Source organism: Rhinopithecus roxellana, chromosome 1 (assembly GCF_007565055.1).
Source record: "Rhinopithecus roxellana isolate Shanxi Qingling chromosome 1, ASM756505v1, whole genome shotgun sequence".
In the NCBI taxonomy this organism is placed as follows: domain Eukaryota; kingdom Metazoa; phylum Chordata; class Mammalia; order Primates; family Cercopithecidae; genus Rhinopithecus; species Rhinopithecus roxellana.
In genome coordinates, this window is record NC_044549.1 from 196,862,421 (window position 1) to 196,885,648 (window position 23,228).

Genomic DNA, 23,228 nt, shown 5'->3' on the forward strand with positions numbered 1-23,228 from the left:
TTGTGTTGATTTATTTCATGTGTGAGTTTTTTACAGGGGTGTTTTACATTTCCAAATCTATGGCATTTTTCTAATTAGCTTTTTATTGATTTCTACCTTAACTGTGTTATGGTCCAAGAATAATAGCCTCTATGGTACCAGTGTTGTTTTTGTTTTTTTTGGTTTTTCAAATTGCTGAGGCTTGCTTATGGCCTAGCATAAGATCTTTTTGTTCTGGAAAATAGTGTATATTTTCCAATTTTGGAGTTCTGTATAAATTCATAAGATCAAGCTTTTTGATTATGCTGTTCAAAATTATTTGCATCCTTTCTGAGTTTTTTTTTCTCCTAGTTGATCAGTTACCAAGATATTCTTCCACTGTGATGGTGGATATGTTTTATTCTTGGAGCTCTGTCAGTTTTTGCTTTGTTTTGAGGTAATGTTATTAGGTGCAAACAAGTTGAAAACTGTCTTATCTTCCCATTCTATCAATTTGTATCAGTGAGGTAATGGCCCTAGCCACACCAGTCTTCTGTTGGTTACTATTTGTGTACTGTATAATTTTTCTTTCTTTTCTTACTTTAAACTTTCCATTGTTCTGGTTTTAAATACATCTTTTTTTAACAGACTGGAGCCAAGTTTTTCTTTAATCCCATCTGATCATTTTTGTGTTTTAAATGGAGAGTTTATTCCATTTACATTTATTGTAGTCACTGATAGATGTAGATCTATTTATGCCATCTTTTTATATGTTTTATGTTTGTCCTACTTGTTTTTTTCTTTTTCTTTTTCTTTTTTTTTTGAGACGGAGTCTCGCTCTGTTCCTCAGGCTAGAGTGCAGTGGGGCGATCTCCACTCACTGCAAGCTCCACCTCCTGGGTTCATGCCATTCTCCTGCCTCAGCCTCCCGTGTAGCTGGGACTACAGGTGCCTGCCACTGCGCCTGGCTAATTTTTGTAGTTTTAGTAGAGACGGGATTTCACCGTGTTAGCCAGGATGGTCTCGATCTCCTGACTTTGTGATCCGCCCGTCTCAGCCTCCCAAAGTGCTGGGGTTACGGGCGTGAGCCACCACGCCCGGCCTGTTTTTTCTTTTTACCCCGTTCTTCTTTGGAGTTGATGGAGGATTCCTTTCCTTTCCCTTTCACCTCCTTCTTTCTCTTTTTCTTTCTTTCTTCCCTGTCTCCCTCCCCTTCCTTCCTTCCTCCCTCCCTTCCCCTCCCCCTCCCTCTGCCCTCTCTTTCCTCCCCTCTCCTTCCCTCCCTTCTTCCCTTTCCTCTCCTCCTTCCCCTCCCTCCATCCTCTCTCTTGCTTCTCCCTCCCTTGCTCTCTCTCTGTCCTCCCTCCCTCCCTCTTTCTTTTCTTAGGGTCTTGCTTTATTGCCCAGGCTGGAATACAGTGGTACAATCATACATCGCTCACTGCAGCCTTCAATTTCTGGGCTCAAGTGGTTGTCCTGCCTCAGCCTCCTGAGTAGCTGGGACTACAGGTGCTTGCCACCATGCCTGGCTAATTTTTAAACTTTTTGTAGAGACTGGGTCTCACTATGTTGCCCAGGCTGTTCTCGAACTCCTGGTCTCAAGAGATCCTCCAGCCTCTGCCTCCCAAAGTGCTGGGATTATAGACATGAGCTACCATGCCCTGCCAAAGTTTTTCTTTTTCCCCTCGTTTGACTTTCTCCCTGAATTAGCTAGGAAGTTATAGTCTGTTATTTTAGTGATTTTTCTACCTGTTTTAACACAGATACACATTTTTTTGTTTATTTTTGTTTTTGTTTTGGTTTTTTTTGAGACGGAGTCTCACTTGTTGCCCTGACTGGAGTGCAGTGGTGCGATCTCAGCTCGCTGCAAGCTCCGCCTCCCAGGTTCACGCCATTCTCCTGCCTCAGCCTCCCGAGTAGCTGGGACTACATACAGGTGCCCACCACCTATCTCAGTCTGTTGATACAGTTATTTCCTTAATTTTATCTTACATTGATTCTGTGTCTAATTTTTAAATTTTGTTTGTTGATTTTGTTTTTAGTTATAGTGATTATTTTTCATTTTAGAAGCCCTATTTAGTTTTTTCTCCACTGCCTAGTAATTTTATGTATAGTAGCTTTATTTATAGTATAAAGTATCATCTTTAGTTCACTGGCTATATTATTTTCAAGATTCTCTTTCATGTCTTAAACATACTTAACACAGTTACATTTTACATCTGAAAATTTCAGTATCTGAAGTATTTGCATTCTGAGTTTGCTTGTTTCCGAGGTCTTGCTATTGGTAACTTGTTTCTTTTGTGGTTTTGACTGATATTCTTTGTAATATTATTTGGAGAATTATTTGAGGCTGGTTTTCAGTTACATTCCTACAGGAGGGGTCTGTATATTTACTTTACTAGTTGCGCAGGAGTGCTTCCAGCTGAAAGCACTATAAATTAACTTCTGTGTACCACACAGATATCAATAGTTTGGAACACAGACTTGTGTGAGGACCGGCTTGTAGTAAGAAGTTCTAAGTTGTTTCTCATTTTTCATTTACCCTCACATCAAAGCTGGAGTCCTAGCTCTTTGCAAGGACTCTAGTTGTACTGTCTACCTTCAGTAGGCCTTACACATTATATTCTGTTATATGCACCCAACATAGCCTGTAAAGCTGAAGCAGATGTCATTCACTTCATAAGGGTTCTGCTTTTACTTCATTTTTAGTTGCTGAGTGTTACTTATTTATTCTGCCAAAATGGTGCCTTTAAATAAAATATTTTCCTAAAAATACATGACATGGGCCAGGCACGGTGGCTCACGCCCGTAATTCCAGCACTTTGGGAGGCTGAGGCAGGCGGATCACTAGGTCAAGAGATCGAGAGCATCCTGGCCACCATAGTGAAACCCGTCTCTACCAAAAATACAAAACTTAGCTGGGTGTGGTGGCTCATTCCTGTAGTCCCAGCTACTTGGGAGGCTGAGGCAGGAGGATTGCTTGAACCCAGGAGTTAGAGGTTGCAGTGAGCCGAGGTCGCGCCACCGCACTCCAACCTGGTAACGGAGTGAGACTCTGTTTCAAAAAAAAATAAAAAACAAAAAAAATCACGTAGTATTTTAGTTGTCTTCATCAGAAGCATCATTCATTTTTTTTCTGAAGCAGAAGTGGGCTTGTGTACTCTATTCTGTATGTCATTGCTGATCATTGAATTTGATTCTGGTATGTCACTAAGCCAGCAGTTAATTCAAGAACAGATGTTGATACCTATAGTTAATTCTAGATGATAGGGAGCTCTTATTTATGCATTTGGCTTATCAGTATACCCGGAGGTTGTGATTTTTTATTTTATGACTACAGTGGTACTAAATTTTTATTATTCCCATCTGCCCCACTGCCACCACTAGTGCACCTAATTTAATTGATGGTATAGGAAATCATTTTTATTAATAAAATGATCCATCATTACTAATCCTTGCAAGCAGTTTGCTTTAACAGTGGACTTACCTTCCTTTCCAGCCTGATCACACGGATGCTACAGAGAGATCCCAAGAGAAGGGCTTCTTTAGAAGAGATTGAAAATCATCCTTGGCTTCAGGGAGTGGACCCTTCACCAGCCACAAAGTATAACATTCCCCTTGTGTCATACAAAAATCTCTCGGAAGAGGAGCACAACAGCATAATTCAGCGCATGGTGCTTGGGGACATAGCGGATCGAGACGCCATTGTAGAGTACGTCAATGCCTGTCAGTACAGGGGGCCACAGGTTTAGGATTCTTGGAATGGGCTCTCTTTACTTAACACACAGCCTTTGGACACCTGTGTAATAGGTGGCAAGAGTTGTGTCATTTATCTCTAAAGTTCTTGGCCCAGGGTCTGACACAGGGTTTTTTTGGTGTTTTGGTTTTATGCTAGTGAACAAGTAAGCCATTGCTGGGTGGTGTCAGTGAGTGCTGTGACCTTTTTCCCTTTCTGTAGGGGTGGAATGAAACAGCTTGTTTTGTATCCCAGTATATACCTTATCTGTAGCACTATTCTCATTCCTCTGTCTCCTTCTGGTCCCCACAGTGAGTAGGGAGAAGAGTACCACATGCCTAGAGTCCTCTAAATCAGGAGGTGGTAAATGGTGCCGGCCACACATTTTTATAAGTGAAGTTTTATTGGGCCACAGCCATGCCCATTCATTTAAGTATTGTCAATGGTTGCATTGTGCTACAATGGCAGAGTGGTTGTGGGAGAGACCACATGGCCCACAAAGCCTGAAATATTTATTGTCTGGCCCTTGAGAGACCCTGCTGCAGCCACCTGGAGTCTGCAGGTTATACAAGTTGTTAATTACATCCTTTAAAACCAAAGCCAGTTTTTAATAAACAGTTTGGAATCAAAGATAATACAGAGAAAAAATGCATTTTCTTAATTCTGATAATGATTAAAATCTGTAAGAGGTCCTGACTGTAAAAATAAGGAATATTTCCACAAATTAAAGGTCAAAGGTTATTTAATGTGTTGGACGAAACAGTTGGGTATGTTGGAAAGAGAGTATGCCCTAGAAGGCAAAAAAGGGGTTCCCATCAGGAGGGCCCTTTCGGGATTTGATCCATTTCCCTGACTTGGGGGAAGAGAAGCCTGTGGGCTGGACCTGCAGACCCCTGCTGTGTGTCTTCCTGCCACACGCATGCCCACTGGAAGGCTCTGATCCCCAAGAAGGGCAGTGTCTATATAAAGGACACTTTAGAGTGTTTTACATTAATGGAAAGAAAGGTTTATAAAAATAAACTCAGGTTCTTAATTTTGGTTTAAGTACAAATTTCTATAAGTTTCTAAATGTATTATGATTCTTTACAGTATTGACTCACAGCTACTTAAATGACCTAAACATGTGACAAAGACAGGACACTTGCTGTTTCTGCTATAGACACTCACTTTTGGAATGTGTAGAAAATGATTTTTCACTTTTGAGTGGATAAAAGGCTGTTTATATCTCTCTGAACTGGCCTTATGTTCTTAGCTTAAAACATATATATATGCAGTAGTGTCATCTAGAACTACTTAGTTAATATAAATTCAGTTATAAATCCAAAAGGTAGTACAATTTAAATGGTTGAGGTGACTCCAGTTTGCCAGTTTGCTGGTTTCCCGATAGCTGGGCGAGCCAGTCTTGCTGTCCCCTCAGCTAGCCTTACTCCGTGCTTGCTGCTCACATCGTGAGAAGCTGCTCATTCTGAGGGTGACTCCTGAGTTCCAACACACACCTTTGTCTCACAATACATTTCCAAACCCAAGCCAACTCCTGTATTCAGTACTTTGCTGAAGAAACTAATAAGTCATTCTACCCTTGAATTTTACCTTGGACACTTCCTTTGGAATCGCATGCCTCAGCCTGCCCTGCCCCCATTAGTTGTGACCCCAGTGCACATTTTGAAAAATGGGTGTCCACTGTTGCTTCTTTCCTGAGTGTTCATTGTGTAAGTATTTTCAGTAACTACAGAAAGTTTCTGAAAACCATAGTTATTTCCTGGCCTTGTGGGACCCACCAAAGCACGCCCCAGTATATCCAGTGACAGGCCAGCTACAAAAGAGTGGGCAGGGCTATCTATGGGCCTTGTTGGGCCTTGCGTCCCAGCACCGTGTCTAGCCAGACTGGGTACTCAGTGAGCATTACTTTTTAAATGGATGAATGACTACATTGACCTTATTCACAGCAATTAATGGTGACATACTTTCAATTTCTTTAATAATTCTGTAGTGCCTAAATTGCCAGTAAATGCAGAGGGAGTATGAAAATAAAAACATTTTCTAATTTTTCTGACTGATATTAGTACTTCAGTGCACATTCATGTAACACAGACTTCGTCTTCATTTCATACTTCTAGTGGAAGCAAGTAAGCTACCTGAACAAACACTGTACACACAAATCCAGATTTTGAATGATACGTGCACTCATTATCTTAAGTGCCTAAAACTGATGTCTAACTCAGCTGCTGTTGGCATTTTGGATTTTTCTCTCATTTATGAAAAATGTTCATAAAAATATGAACATTTTTATGCAGTTGTTTTTAGAATGTTGAGTGACCTAAATAGCTACTAGTTTAATTTTTTTTCTGGTTTGCATTTTTTGCATAATTTTAAAGATTCCAGCCATTGAATTTAACTTGCGTGTGCTTTTAAAAATCAGTTCTGCTTCTTGTAAAAAACCTCCTGATATGGCTGACGTTTGCTCTCACCTTGTTTTCCTTAGGGCCCTGGAAACCAACAGGTATAACCATATCACAGCCACGTACTTCCTGCTGGCTGAAAGGATCCTGAGAGAAAAGCAAGAGAAAGAAATACAGACCAGATCTGCAAGCCCGAGCAATATCAAGGCCCAGTTTAGGTGAGAAAAAAATCTTCACTGATTTTAGTAAGTTTAACGTTTTGAAATAGCGAACTTTTTTTTTTTTTTTAATGCTTCCTAACTCTTTGGGGCAAGAGAGTACAAGCAGTGATGATGGCCTCATTGCAGAGGCCACACATGGGCTCTTCGGGTGTACATGAGGGTCTGGGTTCCCTCGTCACCAGGGATGCCATCCCCTCCTGGTCTCAGTGGGGACGGGCCGTGTCTGTTGGCATGGTCAGGAAAACAGGTTTGGAGAAGCAGCCTCACGCCAGTGTCTTGCTAGTTATTTTCATTAAATTCTTCCAACTCCAACATGTATTAATCTGTTATTTTCTTTAGTTTTTCATTCTAGGAACAAGGCTGAATTTTCCCTCATTTATTTGAAGTAATTTTTAAAATTAAATAGAGTATTGCTATGCCACAGTGTTCTCTCAGGATTTCCAGAATTGGATAGTCTCATTAGCTAGTTGATTTCTTAGCTGCTTGACCTTGGGAGGTTGCTTAACCTCTCTATGACTTAGCTGCCCAATCTGTAAAACAAAAGTAACCATGCTATTTACCTCATGGGGTTGTGGAGAGGAATGATGAATTAACACATGTAAAGCACTTAGAACCAGGGCTTTGTGTGTTTGCCGGACACTGCTGGGAATATTTTACCACCATTATCTTCAATAAAGTCAGAACGTGCTGCTCCCCAAGCCTTTTCTAACCCCCTCTCTCCTCCTCCTCCTCCTCTCTTCCAGCCTTCCCACTTTGCTTTTTCTTCTGCCAGAGTAACTTTCCACTTAAAATCAAAGCATGGAAAAGGCTTACTTTTTTCATTATCATTATGAAATTTATTTCAGTTTATCTTTATGTACTCAGATAAAGTAACCCATGGAACTGTAGTTCAAAAACAGAAGAGTGCTCCTGATTCTGAGTAAAGCTGTGTGTACCTCCAAATATTTATGAATATATGTGTGTGTGAATATTATTGTGAATAATAATAATATGATTGTAAAAGATTAAGAAAGCCATTTCGATTTTAAGTTACTTGCAGTTGTCTCGCCATGTGAACTTTGTTGCTTGGGTGGAGTGGCAGAGTAGGGGGAGGAAAACATTCCCAGCTTGCCAAACAGTAAAGATTTAGAAGTCTAGTTTAACTAGAACATGAATTTAGTAACTTTATTCATATCTTGGATGCATTCCTCTGTAATAAAAAGTAGGCACACTGTCTAGTGTCTGCTTAGAAGAGGACTGAACCCAGGGAGTGAGGGGATTCTTGAGGATAAGATAAACCAGAGATTGATGCTCAGAAATTACGGTCAACCTAGTCCTGACCCGAGCTCCCTGGCAAGAAAGAGTAACCCCAAGGCAGATCATCACTACTCGCCAGGTGCACCGAGACTGGCGCTACCACCGGGCTTCTGGAGGAGAGAATATTTAGATTTGAACTCTTCTGTTCAGTGAAACATACCAGAACTCAGTTTAAAGCTGATTGTATATGTGAGACCAACATTAGCTATAAAGAAATAGTAGGCCAGGCACAGTGATTCAACCCTTTGGGAGGCCAAGGCGGGAAGATCCCTTGAGCCCAGAAGTTCATGACTAGCCTGGGCAACATAGACCCTGTCTCTATAAAAATTAAAAATTAAAAGAATTTAAAATACTAGAGCTTTCTGAACTGTTTTCCTTTTGCTGTCATGAGGACTCTGAAGTGGAGAAGCTATGTGCGCCTTTTTTTCTATGGCACAGGACCCACTGGCAGTGGCAGTGTCTCCTGACTTGCCTTCTCTTTGTTGTCAGTGTAACTTTATTGACAAGACCCTGGACCTCCCTTGGTTCCATTGCTGGGTATGCCTTGTGGTCAGAATGACCTAGGAGGTGGAAACCTGGACTGAGTCAGGAGACTGTATTTAAAATGGCAACTAGCTGGAAGGAAGGGTCAGGCCAGTGAGAGCCACAGCCACAGAGAACAGATACATGCTGTGTGCACCAGTGGGTAGTCCGGAAGAATTGGTGACAGGCTGGTTGAGATGGGTGGTTAACTGGAGACTGATATCCAGCCTCCTAGTTGGGCTGGGTGTCTTCGCAAGCAGATCGGTAGGCAGGTTCTGGATCCAGGGGCCGAGTCCTAGACCTGGAATTGAGCGAGAACACAGGGACTCCACTAGCGAATGAAGTCCCAGATGCCATCTCAGGAATGTAGGTATAAGATGTGGCTTAGCTGAAAGGAGTGGTGTTGGTACAGATGGGATCCTGCAGCAGTGAGGTGGTATTTGGGAGTTGTCAAGTCAAGTAGCTTAAGGTTTCTTAAATTCTAGAACGGATTCTGTTTCAGATATAGTAGCATTAACTTTGTTAAAAATATGAATAATTGTAGGGCTGCCCCAGGACATTTGTATGGAAGAACATGAGGTCTGAGAGAAGGGTCTAGGCATTTAGAATTATTTCTAATTGAGAACTCTTATGACTGACTGTGTCCGGGGCCTGTCTGCAGACTCCAGAGACTCTTCCTCCAGCCTGCCCTGTAGACCCGAGGACAGCACTGTTGGAACTCTCTAGGGAGGAGCCAGATAGCAGGGTAGGCATCTCATAGACTGCAGCCAGATAGTTCTGGAATGGAAAATCAAGAAGTTAACCCAGAAGCAGGACGTGGCCACACAGTGTTAGCCATTGTTCGGTTATGACCACTTCAGAGAATACTGCTTCTTAGCTTCAAATTTAAATGTTTTTCTTAATGACACGTTTATTTTATTAAAGGAGAACCTGTGCAAAACAAAAGAAAACTTGCACATAGCAAGTCTAGTTGATATTCCACATACAGTGGCCACTGGTAAAATTTTGTTCCTGCCTTTATTATTATAACTATATTACTGTGCCCCCTGGGGAGAGAGGATAGTTGACAATTCAGAGGTGTTTATTCAGAATAGCAGCTAGAGAGCCTCATTTAAAAAATTCATCTTCTCTGGGAACCAAGCAGTATTCTTGTTACTTTGGCAACTCCAGGTTAGGAGATAAAATCAAAGTTTAAATAATGGTGAATTTTGCTATTCGCTACTCTTGTATGGGCATTTAAAAATATACTTATTTAAGGCTGGCACTGTGGTGTGCGCCTATAGTCCCAGCTATTCGAGAGGCTGAGGTGGGAGGATTGCTTGATATCCCCGGGGGTCAAGGCTGCAGTGAGCCGCATTCATGCCCTTGCACTCCAGCCTGAATAACAGTGAGACCCTGTCTCAAAAGACAGACATTTTTATTTAACCTAGTGAGTTTTTTAATTGGAGAAGAAGAGATTTTTATATGATTTTGTATGATGTATATGTGTTACACATGTAACTTTTCTTTCTATTCAGATCCATTGAACTGTTTCCATTTCATTTTATAAATGCCAAGTTCTTACCCCATGGTAAAATCAGGAGCCCTAGAAATTTCAGGTGAATTTTATTTGTAGTAATATACCTTTAAAGGTTGTGATCTAAGAACCAAAGAAACAAAACGTGTGCTGTTCAGATTTTGCTTTGCCAGTAGCTTCCATGGGCTTTTAAAAAATGTTTATCTTGTAGTATAAAGCTTTTGTATAGAAAAGATGGAGTAGCTTTTTGCCCTGTTTTCTTTTCTGACAGCTGTGATGAAGTTGTCACTTGGCCAATAAGCCACAAACTGAACCATGTTTCAAAACCACATTTGCCCTTCTGGTGGCCTTGCTGAACACAGGATGTTGAATGGGTTTGCAGGGTTGCTGCTTTTTTCTTTAAGTCTGTAGATTTTGTCCCAGTAAGTTTGATGTGATGTACTTTACTATCATCTGCATAATGATTATATGGCTTTCCCCCCTCCAATCTATCTGTTACATAGGCAGTCATGGCCAACCAAAATTGATGTGCCCCAGGACCTTGAGGATGACCTCACGGCCACTCCTTTGTCCCACACGACTGTCCCTCAGTCTCCTGCTCGGGCTGCTGACAGTGTCCTCAATGGCCACAGGAGCAAAGGCCTGTGTGACTCAGCTAAGAAAGATGACCTCCCCGAGTTGGCTGGATCAGCACTGTCTACGGTGCCACCCGCAAGCTTAAAACCCACAGCCAGTGGGCGGAAGTGTCTGTTCAGGGTGGAAGAAGATGAAGAGGAAGATGAGGAGGACAAGAAACCCATGTCCCTCTCAACACAAGTGGTTTTGCGCCGGAAGCCATCTGTGACCAACCGCCTGACATCCAGGAAGAGCGCGCCCGTCCTCAACCAGATCTTTGAGGAAGGGGAATCTGATGATGAGTTTGACATGGATGAGAATCTGCCTCCCAAGTTGAGCAGATTAAAGATGAACATAGCTTCTCCAGGTACAGTTCACAAACGCTACCACCGGAGGAAAAGTCAGGGCCGGGGCTCCAGCTGCAGTAGTTCGGAGACCAGTGATGATGATTCTGAAAGCCGGCGGCGGCTCGATAAAGATAGTGGGTTCACCTACTCCTGGCACCGCCGGGATAGCAGCGAGGGGCCCCCTGGCAGTGAGGGGGATGGCGGGGGCCAGAGCAAGCCGAGCAATGCCAGCGGAGGGGCGGACAAGGCCAGCCCCAGCGAGAACAATGCTGGTGGGGGCAGCCCCTCCAGTGGCTCAGGTGGCAACCCCACCAATACATCGGGTACCACACGCCGCTGTGCCGGCCCCAGCAGCTCCATGCAGCTGGCCTCTCGCAGTGCTGGGGAGCTCGTTGAGAGCCTCAAACTCATGAGCCTCTGCCTCGGTTCCCAGCTTCATGGGAGCACCAAGTACATTATTGATCCACAGAATGGCTTGTCGTTTTCCAGTGTGAAAGTCCAAGAGAAATCTACGTGGAAAATGTGCATCAGCTCCACAGGGAATGCAGGGCAGGCCCCTGCAGTGGGCAGCATAAAGTTTTTCTCTGACCACATGGCAGATACCACCACTGAATTGGAACGGATAAAGAGCAAGAACCTGAAAAATAATGTGCTGCAGCTACCTCTGTGCGAAAAGACCATCTCTGTGAACATCCAGCGGAACCCTAAGGAGGGGCTGCTGTGTGCGTCCAGCCCAGCCAGCTGTTGCCACGTCATCTGACTGGCCCCATCTGGCCGCTAGCATGCTTCCTGCTCAGAGCAGTGAAGACCGGCTCACTTCACTGTTCCCATTTGGTTTTACTATTTTAAAGTGGGCGTTAGGAGCAATTATTTATTACCTTTCCATTTGTTCGCCTGATGATGTGACAATGCATGGTCTTTGTGCATGCTGCTAGACACTTTTCTTTTCCAGCCGAAAAGCCTATTATGTAATTTTTACATTCATAATTTTAATGTGGATGATCAGGATTAAATTAAGATGTATATCTGGAACCTCTTATAAATGGAGCACTTAGAAATTTGATGTTCTGCACTTCACTTAGAGAGAGAAAAAATGCTTTTCTTTGTGAAAAATCTGAATTCCTGTCCTGACCTTCTGTGATGTGGAAACTCTGGGCTCTGAGACACACTCTCTGGTGTCTGAGACAGAACCAAAGCAATAACGTTGTGATGCCCACAGGCCTGGAGCCAGCTAGCGACCTCGTGCCGCCCAGCCGTCCGTGGTCTGTGCAGAGCAGAGGACAGTGAGTGTCTGCACTGAGAACCTTAAAACAACAATTTGAACATACCCACACCTGTTTGTCTTAAGCTATAGTGTAAAAACAAAGTTTGGGCTCTTAAAATTTAACTGAAAAAGATTTGTTTTTGTAATAGGTGAGATAAAGTACTTAGATGTATAAGGCAGCTTCCCCTGTAGTGATAAATTACAAGCAGACAATCTTATTTTGTAATGTGATGAAGTGATGATGTCTTAACTCTGCTTAGAGAGTGTATGTCTGTCTAACAGAACAAAAAGATGCTCTGTGTAAATTCCTTCCTGTAGGGCACACTGCAGGATTTCCATGTAGATAGAAGAACTATAGGGCCTGGTACAGAAGGTGCACACAAATGTTGGCAAAGTTAAAACCCTATGAATTAAAACCTACTGGGATTTGGTTTTTAGGAGTTTGGTAGTTAGGTTATCTCTTGTTATTTTCATTCAGTTATACTCTTTGGCTCAGCTAGCTCTGAATGAAAAATATACATAAAAGGGTAAAATTCACACATACAGCAAACAAAAATGCACAAAGCCTGCTTTGTAACTTTTTTTTCTGGAATTGTTTTTCACTTTGCCTTTTCCTGCCAAAACGATAATCAAATAACTCTTGCTTTAACCTATTCCTGTACAAAGACTGCTTTTGACCAGAGAATCATCTGTTGTGGCATTTTATCTTGTAGGACACTGTATATTGCAAATTGCTAATTATGGAAGGGGCCAGTTGCTGTTTTTTCATGCAGTGCCCTGGGAGTCTTAAAAGCAGTGCTTAGCAACATTGGTGATAGAATGTGGCTGGGACCCAGGGCCCTTCCCCACTCTTCAGCCCCACATCATGTCTCTGAGGTGACGGACTGAGATGCATCTGGTCCTGTAATTCGGAGAGTGGGCGGATCACCAAAGAACTGCATTGCTGTGGTCACTGTTTCTTCAAGTACACACTGACTCTGCTACTTTAGGATAAATATATTTTACTCAGAACTCTGAATTTCACAGTATACTTACTAAACTAAGTAAAAATGATACTTAAAATACTTATTTTACTTTCTAGACCTAGGCTAGATATGTTTTAAGCTACAGCTCTAGTTCATTGTGGTATTTATAATTTGAAAGCTATGAGAATAGATGTGTGGGTGAAGCCATAGAACATATTTGCTTGAAATTCTTGAGCAGGGATCTTATAAAGGGCCAGAAATAAGATGTGTGGTTCACATAGATAGTGAGCGTAACATCTGTATTAAACGTAGGAGAGAAGTTTATAAAGGGCATTGGCAATAAACTCTTTGTTGCAGCTGTTTTCCAAGCAGTGTAAATACTTTTTCCTGTGATTATGTATAGCCTTGGAATGGCACCTTTTAACTAACCCATATGTGTTTGGTTTCAATGGTTTTTTATATTCAGATGTATATATGGTGCTCACTTTAGGATCAGCAGTGTTGACCATTTATGCTGCATAGCTGTATTATAGCCTTATTAGTTGTTTGGTTGACCCTCGGGGTGTACAAATGTCAGTCTGAGTGGTGTCTTACTCCTTTGTTTATAAGTGAATGATTGTGCATGTGTTGTATGTCATAGTATGTCATCACATAAAAGGGAGGGAGCGAAAAACCATTACATTAAGATAATATTGGACCAAACTACTTACTTGCTCTAAACAGTTACTTGTACCCCTTAACCTGTCTTCAAAAGTTGCATAGAGTTACAGTAGTGTATAAATTAAATATTGTGGAAAAACAGTCTTGTATTTTTCTGTATGTGTGTATATATATAATTATGTACTTCTGGCAATTCTATCTGTATTTAAAGATGTGACAATCTTGACACCAATTTTAAGAATAGCTGTGAGACCGAATTAAAGATAATCCCTACCAAGTGAAAATTGATGTGTGTTAAGAGGGTACAGAATTATCAACTGATTTGGTCAGTTGCTTCCAATGCTAGTTGATTTCCCTCATTGTGTAAACATTGACAGGTATGTGACAAATGGGAAAAAATCCAAATAATAAAGTGACATATTGGTGTTCAGCAATATAAACCGTGTCCTGTGTTGTATTGCTTCTCATGAGTGCAGCTTTGTGTGATCCCACCTCAGGTAGACCCAGCCTCCTCCATGCCCTGTGCCCGCACCACCAGATGTGGCTGAAAAAGTACAGTCATTACTATGTTTAAACTCAGGGCCACAAATAAGAGGTGGGGCCAGGGTGCCCATTAAGTAGACTTTCTCTATTTCATCTCCTTTCCTCACTCTGCTGGTCACCATGCTGCCTAACTGAATAAAGGGAGGCAATGGGAACTGCCACAAGTTCTCACCTCTGCCTTCCTCCCTTCCTTCATACACATTCCTCCTGTTACTGTGATTCCAAGGTCAGCTACTCTTACTCAATTCTCACAACCATTACCATAATCGACTTTCACCCCACCCCCAACTCCAACCCCCCCAAAAAGAAATCTTGTGCCCTTTGGCATACTTTACCTTTGTCCGCAACTCACCTTACTCCAGCCTCATGCAACCACTTCCTGTGATCCATTTTCAATCCCATGTTAGAATCTGATAAATTGCTCACTCTCTTCCTTATGAACTTCCCATCTCTCAGTATCTCACTTCTGCCTTGCTGCTCTTTAAGTCCAGTGGTACTTCCTCATTCTTCCAACCTCTTAAATTTGGAATGTCCCAAGGTTCAATTCTGGACCCCTGCTCTATCTGCAGTGACTCCTCATCTCATTTAGTCTAGTATCTATATGCTGATAGAAGCCCAAATTATATTTAGCCCACATAGCCTGGGAGCACTGAATTTCAACTACCTATTTGACTTTTCTACTTGGATGTATCTGTGTGTCTACAGCATCTCAATTTTTACAAGTTCAGAACTACTAATCTTTCCCCTCAAATCCTTTTACTAGTGCACCCATCTTAATAAATAGCAACTCCTAGCCTTCAATAGTTTCATACAAGCGGAAAATCTTGGTGTCATCTTTTTCATCCCAACATTCAGTCTATGAGCAAATGTTACTTGCCTTTCAAAGTTGACGACTTCTCGTTGCCGCCACCACTACCACTCTAGTCCATGGCACTCAACTGTAAATACCTCTTAAAGGGTTTCCCTGCTTTTGCTCTTGTCTTTCTCGTTTATTTTCCACTTAGCAGTATGAGAGATAATTTTAAAGGCTAAAACATACCATGTTTTGAAAGGTGTTTAGTTTCCAAATATTTGGGGTTTTCCCACATACGTTTCTATGATTTTTGGTTTAATTCCATTTTTATCAGTGCATGCTTTGTACAGTTTAAATCTTTTGAAACTTGTTTTATGGCTCAGCATATGACCTATCTTGGTGAATGTTTCCTGAGTACTTGGAAAGTGCTATTGGTTGAGTGTTCTACACATGTCAGTTCATTCAGGTTGGTTGATAATGTTCAAGTTTTCCATATTCTTACTGATTTTCTGTGTCAATTATTGAGAGAGGAGTGTTGAAATCTCCAACTATAGTTGTGGATTTGTCTGTTTCTCCTTTTAGTTCTAGCAGTGGTAGTTTAGAAAATTTGAAGCTCTGTTGTTTGGTACATACACATTTAAGATTGTTATGTCATATCAATGGATTGATCCCTTTCCTCATGAAATGTTCCCTCTTTATGCCTGGTAAATTATTTGTTCTGAAATCTACTTTGTGTGATAGTGATATAGTCACTCCAGCTTTCTTTTGACTTATGAGAATATATCTTTTTCCATTCTTTACTGTTAACCTATTGTGTGTTTATGTTTAAGGTTTGTTTTTTGTAGATATCATATAGTTAGAGCTTGCTTTTTCATCCCATCAGCAAATGTCTTTTATTGAGGGTTTAGATGTATTACATTTAGTGTAATTGTCAATATGGTTGAGTTTAAACCTACCTAGTTTTCCATTTGTCTCATCTGTTCTTTTTCCCTCTTTTACTACCTTGTTTTGGTTTAACTGAGCACCTTTTGTTACTCCATTTTATCTCCACTATTGGCTTATTGGCTGTACCTCTTGTTTCTCAGTGGATGCTATAAGATTTGCAATACATGTGTTTTATTATATCACAGTCTATCTTAATATATCACTTCATGTAGAGTATAAAAACCTTGCAACTGTATGCCTCTACTTTCCTCTTCCTGTTCTTTATACTACTGTTGTCATACATTTTATTTTTGTATATATAAATACTGTTTTAACTAGTTTTTAAGGGATTAAACATGGGTGGGGGGAGTATTTTAGCTACATATTTGTCATTTGCAGCACTCTTCATTTCTTTGTGTAGATCCACACTTTGGTTTTCCTTCTGTCTGTAGAACATTCTTTAACATTTCATATAATGCAAATCTGCTGGCATTACATTCTGTCAGCTTTTGCTTGTCTGAAAAATTATTTTTCCTTAAAGATATCATTGGGTATAAAAATTGATTTATTTTTATTGCACAGCTGGACACTGAATTTTACATTGTTGAATGCTGGAATTTTTTGTATTTGTATATGAAGTGTTGGATTTCATTTTGGAATGCAGTTATTTAAAATAATTGGATCATTCATGTCTCGCTTTTAAACTGTTAGGGTAGATCCTGAGCAGTCTTCAGTATAGGGCTAATTTGGCCCACTACTGAGGCAGTACCTGTCTAGGGACTCTTGAGATTTTTCTCTTCCGGCTGGTAGGAACATGAACTATTCGCAGCCTTGGGTAAGTTCTGAGCATTGTTCAGCTTGCTGCTTTCCAGTGGTTCTTTCTCCAGCTTCGGGTAGTTTTCTCATAAGTACTGATCAGTACTCAACCAAAGACCACAGATTTTCTTTTGGAGCTTGCTCACTATCTGTGCAACTCCCTCCTCTCTGCCCTGCACATTGATCTTGAACTTCAAACTACTTGCTCAACTCAACCAGACTATTTGGGCTCTCCCTCTCTGTGTTCTGGCAACTGCCTTTGGGCAGTCAGCTGGGGCATTCAACTCACAAGGCTCACCTCATTTGCCTCCCTTCTCTCAGGGGCGTTGCTCAATGTCTGGAAACTATTGCTCCATATATTTTGTTTGGTTTCTTAGTTGTTTAAAGCAAGAGAGTCAATCTAATTCCATCATGGCCAGAAACAGCAGTCTAAATAGTGGGTCGCTCCCCTGCTCCGAATCCTTCCATGGCTTCCCATCTCAGATTTAAAAGTCTAATCCTGTGTGGTGGCCCACAAGGCCCTCGTCTGTCCTCTGCCCCAGTTACCACATCTGCTTCTCTCAACTTGCTCATTCAGCTCTGGCTGCAATAACCTCCTTGCTAGTTCTTGAAGAGGCCAAACACAGGACACGTCAGACTTCAAGTGGCTATTAATCCATGGCCCTTCTGCCCCCTACAGCTGCTCAGCAAGGAAGAGGTTTCTCAGACTTCTGGGATCTGGAGAGAGACAGACAAGAAGGGGAAATAGGATGTAGCCCTTTTTGAGCTAGTAGGGCCTAACAACATTGTGACTACTAGGGAGAGAGTCGTATTTTTCAGGACCCCTGGATCCAGGACTAAGCACTTGCTGGACACCTCACTCTGAGCAAGGCGTTACAGATTGGGAAGTCAGAAGAGAAAAAAATGAATGGTGGTTCTTGCCAGTTCATTGGAGAAGAAAATGGTGATTTAAATTAGCACAAGTTGATGGATCAGAGGTGGTGATGCGTCTGCACAGCACCGCTATCAGGGTCAGGGAATTCAAAGAAGGGTGAAGCAGGGAGGAAGAATGCAGACAGTGGAGAACTGAAGAGTGTGAACTGGGTTCCGATCATCTGGAGGTCCCTGTGTGAGCCACAGGAGGTAGCAGTGGACATTGCTGAGACAGAATTCATTTTGCTTCTTGATACCTTTATCCTTTTACAAGGACTCCAAGGTTTCTGGATTAGAAGATGAAAAGAGTGGGGGTTGGGGTGGGGGCACTGGTAGAAACAGTCACTAACAGGAAGACCAGCATGAAGGTGGAAATAAGACTGAGTCAATGTCTGGCTGGCAGAGCTGGCTTCATGTGTATATGTGACCTGTATACTCATTTCGGGGCACCACACTTAGAAGAGTCCCACATTAAGTTCGACACTCTGCTGTTGTTTTAAAATTCATTGCCACATGGCACATACTCTTAAAATTGATCACACAATTGGACATAAAACAATCATCAGCAAATGCAGAAGAAGTGAAATACCAGTGACTCTCTTGGACCATGGTGCAATAAAATTAGAAATTAAGACTAAGAAAATTGCTCAGAACCATACGATTACATGGAAATTAAATAACCAGCTCCTGAATGACTTTTGGGTAAATAATGAAATTTAGGCTGAAATTAAGAAAGCTACCAGAAGACAAGAAATAACCAAAATCAGAGCTGAACTGAAGGAGATTGAGACACAAAAAACCATTCAAAAGATCGAATCCAGGAGTTGTTTCTTTGAAAACATTAATAAAATAGACTGCTAGCTAGACTAATAAAGAGCAAAAGAGAGATGATCCAAATAAACATAATCAGAAACAAACAACAAAGAGGATATTACCACTGACCCCGCTGAAATGCAGATAACTGTCAGAGAATATTATGAACACCTCTATGCACACAAACTAGAAAATCTAGAAGAAATTGATAAATTTCTGAATACATACACCCTCCCAAGACTGAACCAGGAAAAAACTGAATCCTTGAACAGACCAATAATGAGCTCTGAAATTGAATCAGTAATAGCCTACCACCCCCAAAAAGCTCGGGACCAGACAGATTCACAGCCAAATTCTACCAGATGTACAAAGATGAGCTGGCACCATTCTTACTAAAACTACTCTAAAAAATTGAGGAGGAAGGACTCCTTCCTAACTCATTCTTTGAGGCCAACATCATCCTGATACCAAAACCTAGCAGAGACACCAGAAAACTTCAGGCCAATGTCCCTGATGAACATTGATGCAAAAATCCTCAACAAAATGCTGGCAAGCCAAATTCAGCAGCACATCAAAAAGCTTATCCACCATGATCAAGTAGGCTTCATCCCCAGAATTCAAGGTTGGTTCAGTAAATGTGACTCATCACATAAGCAGAAATAAAGACAGAGACCACATGATTATCTCAACAGATGCAGAAAAGGCTTTCAACAAAATTCAACACCCTTTCATGTTCAACTCTCAATAAACTAGGTATTGAAGGAACATACCTCAAAACAGTAAGAGTCATCTGGCTGGGCATGGTGGCTCAGTCCTGTAATCTCAGCACTTTGGGAGGCCGTGACTGGTGGATCATGAGGTACGGAGTTCAAGACCAGCCTGGCCAACATGGTGAAACCCGGTCTCTACTAAAAATACAAAAATTAGCTGGATTTGGTGGCTGTAGCCCCAGCTACCTGGGAGGCTGAGGCAGGAGAATTGCTTGAACCTGGGAGGCGGAGGCTGCAGTGAGTGGAAATCGTGCCACTGCACTCCAGCCTGGGCAACAGAGTGAGACTCTATCTGAAAAATAATGATAATAATAATAAGAGCCATCTATGACCAACCCATAGCCGTGTCATACCGAATGGACAAAAACTGGAGCATTTCCCTTGAAAACTGGCACAAGACAGGATGTCCTCTCTCACCACTCATATTCAACACAGCATTAGAGGTCCTGGCCAGGGCAAGTCCTGTCAAGAGAAAGAAATAAAGGGCATCCAAATAAGAAGAGAAGAAGTCAAACTATCCCTGTTTGCAGACACATGATTCTATATCTAGAAAACCCCATAGTCTCAGCCCAAAAGCTCCTTCAGCTGATAAACAACTTCGGCAGTCTCAGGAAATAAAATCAATGTACAAAAATCACTAGCATTCCTATACATCAACAATAGTCAAGCCAAGAGCCGAATCAGGAAGGCAATCCCATTCACAATTTTCACAAAAGAGTAAAATATCTAGAATACAGCTGACCAGGAAGGTGAAAGATCTCTACAATGAGAACTACAAAATACTGTTCAGAGGTTGCAGTGAGCCGAGATCGCACTACTGCACTCCAGCCTGGGCGACAGAGTGAGACTCCTTCTGAAAAACAAAAACAAAAAACACTGCTCAAAGAAATCTGAGATAACACCAACAAGTGGAAAAACATTCCATGCTCATAGATAGGAAGAATCAATATCATTAAAATAGCCATACTGTCCAATGCAATTTACAGGTTCGATGCTATTCCTATCAAAATACCAATGACCTTCTTCACAGAACTAGAAAAAACTATTTCAAAATTCACATGGAACCAAAAAAGACCCTGAATAGCCAAGGCAATTCTAAGCAAAAAGAACAATGCTGGAGGCATCATGCTACCTGATTTCAAACTATATTACAGGGCCACAGTAACCAAAACAGCATGGTACTGGTATAAAAACAGACACACAGACCAGTGGAACCGAATAGAGAGCTGACAAATAAGTCTGCACACCTACAACCATCTGATCTTTGACAAAGCTGACAAAAACAAGCAATGGGAACAGACTCCCTATTCAATAAATGGTACTGGGATAACTGGTTAGCCAGATGCAAACTGAAACTGGACCCCTTCCTTACACCATATACAAAAATCAACTCAAGACAGGTCAGAGACTTAAATGTAAAACCCAAAACTATAAAAACCCCAGAAGACAACATAGGCAATACCATTCTGGACACAGGAATGGGCAAAGATTCCATGACAAAAATGCTGAAAGCAATTGCAGCAAAAACAAAAATGGACAAATGGGATCTAATAAAACTAACGAGCTTCTGCACAGCAGAAGAAGCTGTCAACAGAGTAAACAGACAACCTACAGAATGGGAGAAAATTTTTACAAACTATGCATCTGACAAAGGTCTAATATCCAGCATCTATAAGGAACTTAAATTTATAAGAAGAAAACAACCCCATTAAAATGTGGGCAAAGGACATGAACAGACACGTCTCAAAAGAAGACATACATGTGGCCAACAAGCATATGAAGAAAAGCTCAACATTACTGACTATTAGAGAAATTCAAATCAAAACCATAATGAGATACCATCTCACACCAGTCTGAATGGCTATTATTAAAAAGTCAAAACAGACGCTGGTGAGGTTGTGGAGAAAAAGAAACTCTTATATAACATTGTGGGTGGAAGTGTAAATTATTTCAGCCATTGTGGAAAGTACAATTCCTCAAAGAGCTAAAAACAGAACTATTAACATACCAAGGGGTATATACCTTTGATATATATCCAAAGGATAATAAATCGTTCTATCATAAAGAGACACGCACATTTATGTTCACTGTAGCACTATTCACAATAGCAAAGATATGGAATCAACCTAAATGCCCATCAATGATAGACTGGATAAAGAAAATGTGGTACATATACACTGTGGAATACTACACAGCAATAAAAAAAAAAAAGAACCAGCTCTTGTTTTTTGCTGCAATATGCATAGAGCTGGAGGCTGTTATCCTTAGTAAACTAACACAGGAACAGAAAACCAAATACCACATGTTCTCACTTACAAGTGGGAGCTAAATGATGAGAACACATGGACACATAGAGGGGAACAACAGACACTGAGGCCTACCTGAAGGTGAAGGGTGGGATGAAGGAGAGGACAAGAAAAATAATAGATACTAGGCTTAATACCTGGGTGATGAAATAATTGTACAACAAACCTCCATGACATAGTTTACCTATATGACAAACCTGCACATGTACCTCTGAACTTAAAAGTTAAAAAATAAAATAATTTTTTGAGACAGTCTCACTCTGCCAGGCTGGAATATGGTGGCACGATCTCAGCTCACTGCAATCTCCACCTCCTGGGCTCAAGTGATTCTCCCACCTCGGTCTCCTGAGTAGCTGGGACTACAGGCATGCGCCACCACACCCGGCTAATTTTTGTATTTTTAGTAGAGACAGGGTTTCACTGTGTTGCCCAGGCTGGTATCGAACTCCTGACCTCAGGTGATAAACCTGCCTCAGCCTCCGAAAACGCTGTAATTACAGGTGTGAGCCACTGCACCCAGCCTAAGATAAAATTCTCAAGAATGTTTGAAAAAGGGCATTGCATTTTCATTTTACACTGTGGATTCTGCACCTGACCGAGGGATCCCTTTGTAGATCTGTGCTCTGCAAGTATTGAGGAAATGCTCTCACCCCTGAGAATAGGAGACTTTGGTGAGAGCTTAGGCCCAGAGAAGGCAGCAAAGGCCTGAGACAGAAGCCCAGGGACCACTCAAATGTGGGGGTGGGGAGTGGAGGGCCAGAGAGTGGGACACCAGCAGGTAAGCCTGAGAATTCTCACAAAGGCTCTGCAGCCTGGGAGCCAGAGGTCCCCCTGAGGCCGAAGGGAATTTTTAAAAAACCTAGAAGTAGGTCCTGTGGGGGCCTCTCTGGAAGTGTGAGGAAAGAGGGGGTTAGAACACATGTGGGTGCTCAAGAAAGGAATGGAGGGTCTTGGAAATGGGAATTCTTTCCCTCTTAGCTACCCTGCTCCTGCCCCTGGCTCTGCCTGGACACCTTCCCTTCCACAGCTCTCTCCAGCTCACCCATGCTGCTCTCAACCCGAAATTCTCATTGCCTGTCCACTGACCCATGACCTGTGTGCCACCAAGAGTCTCAGAGGAGGGCCGGGCACGTGGCTCACGTCTTTAATCCTAGCACTTTGGGATACTGAGATGGGCAGATCACCTGAGGTCAGGAGTTTGAGACCAGCCTGGCTAATATGGTGAAACGCTGTCTCTACTAAAAATACAAAAATTAGCTGGGCATGGTGGCGGGCACCTGTAATCCCAGCTACTTGGGAGGCTGAGGCAAGAGAATCGCTTGATCCCAGGAGGCGAAGGTTGCAGTGAGCCGAGATTGCACCACTGCACTCCAGCCTGGGTGACAGAGCAAGACTCTGTCTAAAAAAAAAAAAAAAAAAAAAAAAAAGGCTGGGCATGGTGGCTCACGCCTGTAATCCCAGCACTTTGGGAGGCCAAGGCGGGTAGATCATGAGGTCAGGAGATCGAGACCATCCTGGCTAACATGGTGAAACCCCATCTCTACTAAAAATATAAAAAAATTAGCCGGGCAGGGTGGCAGGCACCTGTAGTCTCAGCTACTCGGGAGGCTGAGGCAAGAGAATGGCGTGAACCCGGGTGGCAGAGCTTGCAGTAAGCTGAGATCGTACCACTGCACTCCAGCCTGGGTGACAGAGCGAGACTCTGTCTCAAAAAAAAAAAAAAAAAAAAAAAGTCTTGAGCAAAAGAGGCATGGTGTGTGAACCTCTTCTAAAGGCAGACTTCAGAGTCTTAAAAGCCAGAGAATGTGGATGTTATTCTGATGGAACCCCACAGAAAGGGATGGGCAGGGCA

General features: G+C 41.9%; 1 protein-coding gene and 1 long non-coding RNA gene across 8 annotated transcripts in view; one reads left to right on the top strand and one right to left on the bottom strand.

Moving 5' to 3' along the window:
• Positions 1–13,939, top strand: part of SNRK (SNF related kinase) — a 64,664-nt gene extending 50,725 nt beyond the window's left edge. For 3 of the 6 annotated variants that reach the window (XM_030935662.1, XM_030935668.1, XM_030935647.1), the window contains 3 exons: positions 3,458–3,670; positions 6,177–6,311; positions 10,152–13,939. In XM_030935662.1, the coding sequence (XP_030791522.1) occupies positions 3,458–3,670; positions 6,177–6,311; positions 10,152–11,370 (1,567 nt within the window). In that variant the 3' untranslated portion in view covers positions 11,371–13,939. The remainder of the gene's footprint in view (positions 1–3,457; positions 3,671–6,176; positions 6,312–10,151) is intronic. The other 3 variants (XM_030935649.1, XM_030935655.1, XM_030935661.1) reach the window with 1 other exon arrangement.
• A 2,367-nt stretch (positions 13,940–16,306) lies between these two features.
• The window catches only part of LOC115899101, an 80,799-nt gene continuing 73,877 nt past the window's right edge, over positions 16,307–23,228 (bottom strand). The window contains exons 3-4 of one of the 2 annotated variants that reach the window (XR_004058742.1): positions 19,424–19,532; positions 19,170–19,208 (exon numbers count right to left, since the gene is read on the bottom strand). This is a non-coding gene — a long non-coding RNA (uncharacterized LOC115899101). Of the gene's footprint in view, positions 17,293–19,169; positions 19,209–19,423; positions 19,533–23,228 lie in introns of those variants that run through there. The other variant, XR_004058741.1, reaches the window with a different exon arrangement.